Source organism: Poecilia formosa, unplaced genomic scaffold, assembly GCF_000485575.1.
Source record: "Poecilia formosa unplaced genomic scaffold, Poecilia_formosa-5.1.2 Scaffold887, whole genome shotgun sequence".
Classification (NCBI taxonomy): domain Eukaryota; kingdom Metazoa; phylum Chordata; class Actinopteri; order Cyprinodontiformes; family Poeciliidae; genus Poecilia; species Poecilia formosa.
This window is the reverse complement of record NW_006800826.1, coordinates 19441-29982: the sequence shown is the minus strand read 5'-3', so window position 1 is coordinate 29982 and position 10542 is coordinate 19441. Positions and strand designations below refer to the sequence as shown.

The 10542-nt window shown below is 41.9% G+C and overlaps 1 protein-coding gene across 1 annotated transcript in view; it reads left to right on the top strand.

Annotated features, from left to right (window-relative positions):
• Positions 1 to 534: 534 nt before the first annotated feature.
• mllt3 (MLLT3 super elongation complex subunit) overlaps positions 535 to 10542 on the top strand; it is a gene marked incomplete at its 5' end in the record, with an annotated part of 29448 nt that continues 19440 nt past the window's right edge. The window contains 3 exons of the mRNA XM_016667059.1: positions 535 to 675; positions 7336 to 7479; positions 8940 to 8978. Of these exons, the coding sequence (XP_016522545.1) occupies positions 535 to 675; positions 7336 to 7479; positions 8940 to 8978 (324 nt within the window). The remainder of the gene's footprint in view (positions 676 to 7335; positions 7480 to 8939; positions 8979 to 10542) is intronic.

The window sequence follows — 10542 nt, the reverse complement described above, 5'->3', positions numbered from 1 at the left end:
AACTTGACAAAGTTTATGTAAATGAGCCACATCACCAGCCAAAAACAAAAATATCTTTTTCATTCAATCATAGCATTTCTAGCAAACACTGAACTTGCTTGGATAAATGACAGCCAGTCACAAACAGCAAATTGTCAAAGGATAATTTTACTAAGCACTAAATGGTCTTGGATCTTCAGTTACTGGTCATTTCTGAACCATATAGACCCCCTCAGTTACACTGAGATCTGTTTACTCAGTGTTCCCACATTGAAAATAAATGTTTCTTTGAACCAACTTAAAGAAATGTCTAATTTGTTACAACTATTTTAATCAGGTCATTCATATTATGTATTAGCTTTTTATCAACTTTAAAGTTTGCATTGTGACAAACTATTCCTGTTCTACATTCAAAATGTCTATGATATGAACTGTAGTGGCTGCTTGGGGACAGGAGTCTTAATCAGACTAAGATTACAGAGTCTGACCCAAGCATTTATTGGCAAAACTACTCAATATTTTTCCTTTCACCTGAAATGAAAACCTCTTTTCTTATTATTTTGGCATTCTTATTTTAAATGGTGGTCTCTAATAAACCTCTCTCTCTTTTCAGTATGCAAGGATCCTCCATACAAAGTGGAGGAGTCTGGATATGCTGGATTCATCTTACCTATTGAAGTTTATTTCAAAAACAAGGTAATTTTAATAAGATCAATTATGTGAAACTTAAGTCATCATTTTGAAGTTTGGATTTAATCAGATGCTGACTTCCAAAATTCTGCTTTCTGGATTTGTCTGTGCCTAAAGAATGTAAGTTGCAAATTATGTGAAGAATGTAGTTTATCTGTATCACTAGGGTACATATGAAGGCCTACTACATCAATAACAAATTTTGCTGGACTATAAATTGCCTCAGAAATTACTGCAATAAATAATAGTCATGTCATCGTGACACCATTTTTTAACTAATATAATAATAATAATGGTATATTAATGCAAGTACACCTGCTCAAAGATTTTAAATAATCTTTAATTTCTGAAGAACATTTAACATTAGACCTGGAAAACATGTTAAATATCCCAAATAAACGAACAAAACAACTGAAACAATAATTAAAATGGAATATGAAGCCTCTGTAATAAAAATTGCATTTAAAAAAATATTAATCATTCAGCTTTGGCAGGGTCCATTATTGAAAGAGGCAATATTTCAAATAATTTATTTTTGATTGTGCATTTCTTTTTGACATTCAGTTTCTACCTCATATATCTTCCTTAGTGTGTATTAGTTAAGACATAATGTAATAAATCTGATCATAGATGCATACTTTGCAAATATTGAAAACAAAATCCTGGAATGTCTAACAGGTGGTGTTTATTTTTGAGAAACAAGGTTGTTTTGTGTTGCAGTTTTCTGCCTAGGTCCCTCTTGAGAATGAGATCTATATCTCAACAGGGTTTACCTGGTTATTTAAGGGGGGGAAAAGATTTAGCACTCTAATGCAGTGTTTTTCAAACTTTTTTGAGCCAAGGTACATTGTTTTAATTGAAAAAAATCTCGAGGCACACCACCAACCAAAAATGTAAACAAAGATACTCTGTATCCACCTATATTATATATATAGTCATTCTTATCAAAGTGTCTTGAGAAGGAATCAAATAAACACAAAAATGTATTTTTATCACATTTTACAATTCTTATTTCAAATTGCACGTAACATGTCCACTTCAAAAATACACCTGAACAGGGCCACAACACTGTGGTCTTAAATTTAAAGAAGATCTAGAAAACTTCAAAGTGTTTTATAAACTAATCCACAAGCATTCTTATAGCCGGAATACAGAAAATAATTCTTATTCTGAAAGAAGCAATAATATTTGGGAAAGATTTCACTGTTACAATATGAAGATTTGCATGTACAAAATGTCAATGTCTGTATATTTTACCCATCTAGTGTGAAACCTGTGCATATTTGGATGAAAACAGCTGATTTCCTGGCAGAAATTGAAGAAAGACAAAGCTCTTCCTCAACAGCTCTCAGTCTATCTCTGGTTTTAGTTTTTATAGTAACCAGGCTTGAGAAGCTCACTTCACACAGACATGTTGAGGGAAATGGACCCATGTTCTTTCCTACTGCTGAGCTTAACTGTCTTTTCCATCACTGTCATCACAGTCTTGCTAGATACGATGCTCTCACCGCTGTAACATTCATGCATCACTAATTCTCTTGTTTTAATGTAAGATGCTCTGTACCTACTGCCATCTAGTGGTAAGAAAATTACATGATTACGCCGCTAGCCACTACTAACCAAGGTTTCGTTCACACTGAGCTTTGCCTCCTGTAGTGCCAGATCGACAGCCCTCAACTTAAAAGCTGCATCATACGAGTTTGAAAACATTTCTCCGTCGTGCCTGCTGCTAGCATGTGGTTGTTCTAAAGGAAAATTAACGCGTTCTTCTTTGATTTACAATTTTGACTTCTAATGATTCACTTCCTGCTAGAGAGCCCCCTGGTGGTTGAAGAAAAATACACAGAAAAGCCGCACCGGGCTACAATCCGCATGGTTCAAAGTTTAGGAAAAAAGTAGCAGCTTATAGTCCGGAAAATACGATACCATAGGTGAAGTTGAATAATTTCCACGGCACACCTAACGATCACTCATGGCACACTAGTGTGCCACGGAACAGTGGTTGAAAAACACTGCTCTAATGAATAAAGTATTTGCATACTGCTCCAGAGTCAGCACCCAAGTATTATTATGTTTCAATTGTGCCCTGATTTACCATGGTGCTATATGTAATAGTTAGTGGCAGGGAGAATTGAGGGGTGAGGGGTATTCTAAATCTGGGTTAAACTTTTAGAGATCCACTGCTCAGAACTTTGCTGCTGATTCCTGATCTCCAGATCTGGTAAAGCTTTCCTCTGCCTATTCTGATTTGTCTTTAAGAACTATAATGTAGGAAGATATACACTGTCCCCCATGAGGGATCAATGTGTTTAAGAGAGTAGTTTTAATTATAGTGTATATAAGATCAGCAAAGATTGAACCGGCTATACCTGAAAGCCTTGGAACGTGGGGTGGACACGGAGGCTGGCCGGTAGACTGAGACGGACAGCGGTTGGGCTGATAACTGATTCAATGGTGTAGAGGCCGATGTATCTAGGAGCCAGCTTCTTGGAGAAGGATTTAAAGGGAATGTCATGAGAAGAAAACCATACCTGCTGACCAGGGCAGAATCGAGGTGCTCGGATGCGCTTGCAGTTGGCGAAGCGTCGGTTCTGTTACACCGTGCGTTGTAGGGCAGCTACAGCGTCAGACCAGATGCGCCTGCAACGGCAGATGTGGTGACGGATGGAGGTGACCGAAATGTCCCTTTCATCTGCTGAAAAAAGTGGAGGTTGGTAGCCCAGTGTCACTTCGAATGGGGAGAGACTGGTAGCTGTGGAGACATGTGAGTTGTGGGCGTATTCAACCCACGGGAGGAACTTACTCCAGTCTGACGGGTTGGTGTAGGTCAGACATCTGAGGGTGGACTCCAGCTCCTGGTTCATGCGCTCTGCTTGGCCGTTGGACTGGGGGTGGTGACCAAGAATAAGTGAGAATTTAGCATTTACAGCCAGACAGAACTGCTTCCACACCTGAGAAATAAACTGGGGACCGCGGTCAGACAGAACTTCAGTAGGGATGCCATGGAGGCGGACCAGGAGCTGGGCTGTCTGGAAGGCGGACGGGAGCTTTCTGAGTGGAAGAAGATGACATGCCTTAGAAAAGCTATGAATGACGGTGAGAATGGCTATCATACCTTTAGACGGCGGGAGGCCAGTGACGAAGTCGAGGGCAATTTGCGACCAGGTTTTCTTAGGGATCTGAAGTGGCTGGAGGAGCCCTGTGGGAGGTTGGTGAGACGGCTTGCTACGGGCGCAGATGTGACAGGTGTTGCCATATTCCTTAACATCCTTGTGTAGTGATGGCCACCAAAACCAGCGGGAGATGAGCGAAATGGTGAGGCTGATGCCAAGATGCGCTGCAAACTGGGCGGTGTGAAACCAGTGGATGAGACAAGCACAAACTGTGGATGGGACGCAAGTTCTGTCTGGTGGACCGTTACCAGGGTCAGGCTCTTCCTGAAGTTCTTGGTTGACCACCTCCACAATTTCCCAGGTGAGGTAGCCTACATTGCAGCTGGGAAGTAGAATGGGAGTGGGTAGCTTCTTGGAACCATCTGGAGAGTATTGGCGGGACAGGGGATCGGGCTTGGTGTTCTTAGAACCTGGGCGGTAGGGGATGGATAAGTTAAACTGGGAGAAAAACGGAGACCACCAAGACTGATGAAAGTTCAGACATTTATCTGCTTGTACATAGGAGAGGTTCTTTTGGTCGGTCCAAACTAGTACTGGTTGCTTTGTGCCCCTCAGCCAGTGGTGGGCTCTTAATGCTGTCTACCACTCTCATCTCCTTGGCGGTTGTGGATCAGGTGGTAGGCATTACAGAGATTGAGTTTGGTGAAGATGGTGGCCTCTTGGACCGGTTCGAATTCTGAGGAGATAAGTGGAATTGGTATTTACCCTTTGATGCGATTTAGGCCTCTATAATCTATACAAGGTCGGAGGGAACCGTTCTTCTTGCTGACAAAGAAGAAGCCCACTCCCAATGGAGAAGATGAGTGGCGGATTATACCGGCAGTGATCGACTCGTTTATATGTCTTTCCATAGCTTGGTGTTCAGGACATGAGATGTTATATAAATGGCTGGATGGAAGAGGTACTCCAGGCAAGAGGTCTATGGCGCAGTAAGGGCGGTGGTGGGGAGTTGTGGGGGGGCGAGCGGGAGAAAGAGCCTTGTCCTTGCTGAAGACCTTGAGATTGTGGTAAACCTCAGGGATACCTGTCAAATCGATGGGGTCTGCCTCATTAAGGACCACGGGGGCGAGACTTGGAGGGATGGCAGACTTCAAACAGGAGGAGAGACAATGTGAAGACCATGATTCTATGCGAAGCTCAGACCAGTTTATGTGTGGGTTGTGCTGCTGGAGTCAACTAAAGCCTAGGACAACTGGAGTCTGGGATGATGAGAAAACATAAAATGAAATAGACTCATGGTGATTACCCGAGACGATTTGCTGAAGGGGCTTGGTCTTATGCGTAATCTTGGGCAGCATGCACCCATCGAGGGCGGGGGCTTTAACCGGTGCCAACAAAGGTACTGTCTCCAAATTTGCTTGGGTGACAAGAGATTAATCTATTAGATTCTGCTCGCAACCCGAATCTATAAGTGCAGTGAGGGGGAGCGAGTCATTATTAAACTGCAGGACAGCGGGAAGCAAAGAACAGGGAGCAGAAGAATGAAGTATGGGACCCGTCAGTTTCCCCAGTCTGACCGTCGGGCCTGGGGTTTTGGGCAAATTGAGCAGGATGCAATGAAATGGCCCGTGGTGCCACAGTATATGCACTGGCTGGCATCCATTCTTCGCTGCCACTCCTCCGGAGAGAAGCGGGTTTGGCCTATCTGCATCGGCTCCGGGTCTGGTGATGGGGAGCTTGGCAGCCTGTGTACAGGTGCTCTGGGAGGTAGTAGGACAAGAGGTCAAGCCAAGGCCGTTGTGTTCCTTTGCATCCTTCTTTCCTTGAGACAGTTATCCAGAAGGGTCGCTAGAGTTATTAGCTCATTTAATGACTCAGGGTCGTCATCCTTTATGGGCTCGCTGAGAGCATAAAAGAAGGCGCTCTTTAACGTGCAGGAATTCCAGCCTGAGGCTGCAGCCAGGGTACGAAATTCAATGGAAAACTCTGCAACTGATCTTTGCCCCTGCCTCAAGAATCACAGTCGGCAGGATACGCCTGCTTGATCAGCATCTTTGTTAAAAATTGATTTAAACACTTCAATAAATTGCTTATAAGTGCAGCCAAAACTGCAATAGTCAGTGAAGCGTGCCTCAGCCCATCTTAGTGCCTTCCCAGATAGAAGCCCAAGAATAAATGAAATCTTGGCATCATCATGTGGGAAGCAATGCGGGGAGCAGTCAAAAATAAGCAAGCATTGGAGGAGGAATCCTCCACAGCAACCCGCATCACCAGAGAATTTCTCGGGACTAGGTGAACTGATGTCTTGTGAGGTGGAAAGCTGCTGGGTGGCTGGTGGATTGTCAACGCCTTCTTCAGGAAGGCTGGTTCTTCGAGCTGCAATCTTAGCAGTCGTTGAGCGACCTGCTCCAGGTGTTGATTAGTGGCCTCTTGTCGCCGAGGGTTGTAAGTACGGAATCAGGAGACTGGATTAGCGAATGTTGTTCCGGCATCGTTCTCCTGAGGGTATCTACTGGGTGATATTGGCCGGAGTGTTCCGTCATGCTTTTGGGAATTTTTTTAATCCACTTGCAGAAACACCATGAGGAGATCAGAACAGTTCCTTTAGATTTATTTACAAGAAGTTAAAAGTGTAATAATGAGGGAGTCCAGGACAGGAACACACCCACACTGGAAGGCTGGCTTGGAAAACTGGGGACAAAGGAGAGGCGTGAGTCCAGCAGGCATGCTGAGGCCTGATAATGCCGGTGGCACTTACTCGTGCGGGCAGGCGACCCGCTAGGGAGGGGCGGCGATGGAGCGGTAGTAAGCCGAGGCTGCTTTGGGGCATAGACCGCAGTAGGGGGTAGCTTGGAACAAGAGGGAGGAAACCATGATCTGAGTGGAATCCCGAGTCAAAGCATACCTAATAGAGCAGAACACAGAAGTAGTTGAGCTCTGAACTCATAAGGCTTCAGACGAAAATCTGAGAGGCTGGAGTTGCCACATTGGCAAACACTCTGGCTTCAAAGAACCAGCAGGCGGCTCTTCTTGTGTTCCACGGTTGGTGACAGAGGTTCCCAACAGTTACTGGATTTATTAACACCTGGTAATATTAAGAGACAGTAACCAATGAAGCACATTTCAGTCTGGTTAAGAGCATTAATTATTATGAGAAAATACAGATTCAAAATTACAAAAACAGTTATTGTTTTAGATTTCCTATATCTGTATGCCATCTTGGTGGTACACTATTCATCTGTCAGAAGGTTGACATCATTCTTGAAGAAATGTGACTTTTCACAGTGAGCTATATTACCCAATAGCCAGTGTTACTCATAAATTAAAGGAAGTTTACATGAAATACTTCAAATAGGAAATTTGATTTATTAAAACCTGCAACTGAAGAAAATAATCAAAATGAAAATCATTATCCAAGGTGATCTCACTGAATATATGCAAGAAGTGACACATATAGTGATGTTTCTCGATGATGTTTCTTGATGTTTCAACAGCAATATTAAGCTATTTCCTTTGTCTTTCCCCCCATATTGGTGGCTGGCACTTTTCTTAGGAAGAACCGAAGAAAGTTCGCTTTGATTATGACCTGTTCCTCCACCTTGAGGGACATCCGCCTGTCAATCATCTCCGCTGTGAAAAGCTGACATTCAACAACCCAACAGAGGACTTTCGAAGAAAACTGCTGAAGGCAGGAGGGGTGAGAGTGTGTTGGAGGCACTGTTTTGTCTTATTCCACATATAAGGATTCACTTTTGTCAGATATACATTTTTATTGACAACTGTAATCAATCAGTTAGTCATACAGCTAAGAGTAACAGACCTAAAATTGTTGGAGACATATTAAAAAGGAGCAAACTAAGAAAAAGTAGACAAAACAAATTTCGGTTCCAGATCACACTATCAGCACCTTAAGAATTTATCTTAAGTTTTAAAAAAAACACTTAGGTGTGAATACAGCTGTCATCAATGCCTCTTTTTAGAGACAACTGAGGAAAACCAAATAACAGGAATAACATGGCTTTAAACTGCAAGAACATACAATAAATGTAAACGGTTCTGAAACCATAAATGTTTCGACCCTGCTTTATTTTAACACTTAATAAAATTTTGTTATAGACTAAATTTTATGAAGTTTAGCCTATAACTAAACTTACTGACTTAATGGATCTAGTGAGATATCAACCAGTAAGATTGATTCAAATTGGCCAATCTGATCAGTGTAAAATAAAACGAACAACTCCGTTAGTGTTACAGATCTTCGATAAGTCTATTACAGAGAGTGTAATCTCTTCTGCCATTATCAATTGGCTAATGGCAAATATAAATATTTTTCTAGGAAAACCTGGGTGCTTTGAACGTTGAGTTTAAGTTATGATACTTCCCATATATTTATTATTTCTACATACTGTAGGTTCTCGGGCTATAAACCAAAAAAGGTTTTAAAATAAAGCAACTTAAAAAATTACAATTTAAATAACACATTACTTGTATTGAGAGCCATTACAATACATCGATGTTTAAGAAGAATTTTATGAAAAATTCATTAAACTTGTTTTTATTTAGAGCCTTAAATTTTTGCAATAGGGTTGTAGCATGGATTAGATCTGTGACACTGACCACAGGACTCTATGATTACAAACCAAACTAATATCTAATATGTTTTAGTTTGATTTGTATGGGTCTTAAAAGTTCATTTAATGATGAAAACCACTCGTTTGATGTACATTGCCACTTATTACGGCTGCAGATTGAACACATTAAAAACCTTCCTTAGAGATATGGGCCTAATAAGGGACATTATTGAAATAATACTCACTGTCAATCCAAAATGTTCATAATCTCTCAAACCTGAGTATTTAACAAAGTAAAAGTGAAAATGGCTTTCTTAGGACACTATCTACATGTGCACGAATATTGGGCAACTATTAGTGTGCAGAATTTTTGCATGCTAATTATTATGCACCTTTTACTCTTAATGTAGAAGTTACTATGTTAGGTAGAGTTTATACAAAAAAGTGTATTCCTGTATTTAATTATGCTCTAAATGGATAACATTCACATTGTTTTATCTTTTTTGTTTGTCAATGATCAGTTAATATTACTTCCTGCAACCAAAGTATTTCTTACACATTTGTGAAATTTTCCTTCTGTTTACAGACACGGGATCCTCACAAACGAGGTTCAGAAGAATCAAAAGTAAGAAAAGTGAGAGGAAGGGAGGAGAGGGCAGGACAATACATAAGCAACTAATCAGAAGGAATAATTTAATGGATTGTTGCTAAACATTTTTTGTGTCTCTTGACACATTGCTTTTATCCTGACTGGTATGTTAGTAGTTCACGTTCAAAATTTAATAAGGCAATACTGTTCTGACTTGTGACTTTNTTGGAGGCATCCCGTGGCTCAAACACCTTGATTTCGTCCAAAAAAGATGACATGAACTTGTTTGTTCCCCTGTCCATTGTCGTCGCTGATATTTTTTGAAAATCCGGCAAAAAGGCTACACTAATCGACTCAGAAATACTTTGTAGAGATTCAGTTGAAACGAAAGACGCCATGTTTACACATAGAAACTAAGCCCCGTGAGGCTTTGTTTGTGAGACATGCAGCCACGTGGGACTATCGAGGGGCGTTTCTGGGCGGGGCTTGGTAAGGTCCATAATTCAGTGCATGAGTGACAACTTTTTTTCATTGCAGATGCAACATATGTGTCTCAGTCAGTACAGCTAGCTTCGCTAGCATCACGTCCACAGAGCTTACCTTCTTTAAGCTTTCCTTCGAAGTGACACTAAAAGTTGGACGAAGTCCCCACCGTTTGTGAAAGCGAAGCGCTGCTTATTTTACATGTCGCCATATCTATGATTTATACAGCGCTATTATATTGCTGACGATCAGACAGACATCTTCTCCCGCTCAGAGGAAACCACTGCGCATGTCTTGGAGCTCCGCCTGCGAGTAAAGGTGGAGGCGATGGGTGACAACAGACACGTAAGTCACGTTATTGCTCGGATTTTAAGGCGCCACCTTAAGTTCCTGAACTTCACATTTTAACGGACAAAAAGCGCAACGCGACTTGGATGTAACGAGTAACGCGACACTTTTGTGTCTTCACTACATTTCTATGTAGTGAAGTAGAAAGTACAGATACTTACTGTAAAATGTAGTGGAGTAAAAATAAAAAGTATCCATTATTAAATTTACTTAAGTAAAGTCAGTGGTGCAGAAAGTGGGTATGCAGCGCGTGCAACGCCTATGTGCTGCACCAGAGGGGGCGTCAAAACCCCGTCTGGAGGGGGTGGCGCCCCGATGATGCCTTCGCATATACTTCACCGCGCCCTTACGCTCCGTCACCCTTACGTACCTTCCTTTGGGGGACAGGGGGGCGAGGCGCCGATTTATGTTTTCGCATCCATCTGAATAATATGTAGTTGCGCTCCTTTACAGATATACGAAAATTGTACTTAAGTACAGTAACGAAGTACTTGTACTTAAGTACACTGATATATATATAAATTCCCTTCTCACCCTCCGCGGGTGGTCTCTTTTTTTTATCCTCTGAGCTCGGGTCCTCTACCAGAGGCCTGGGAGCTTGAGGGTTCTGCGCAGTATCTTGGCTGTGCCTAGTACTGCACATTTCTGGACTGAGATGTCTGATGTTGTTCCTGGGAGCTGTTTTAGCCAGTTTGGGGGTGACTGCCCGAGGGCCCCGATGACCACAGGCACCACTGTGGTCTTCACCTTCCAGGTCTTTTCCAGTTCC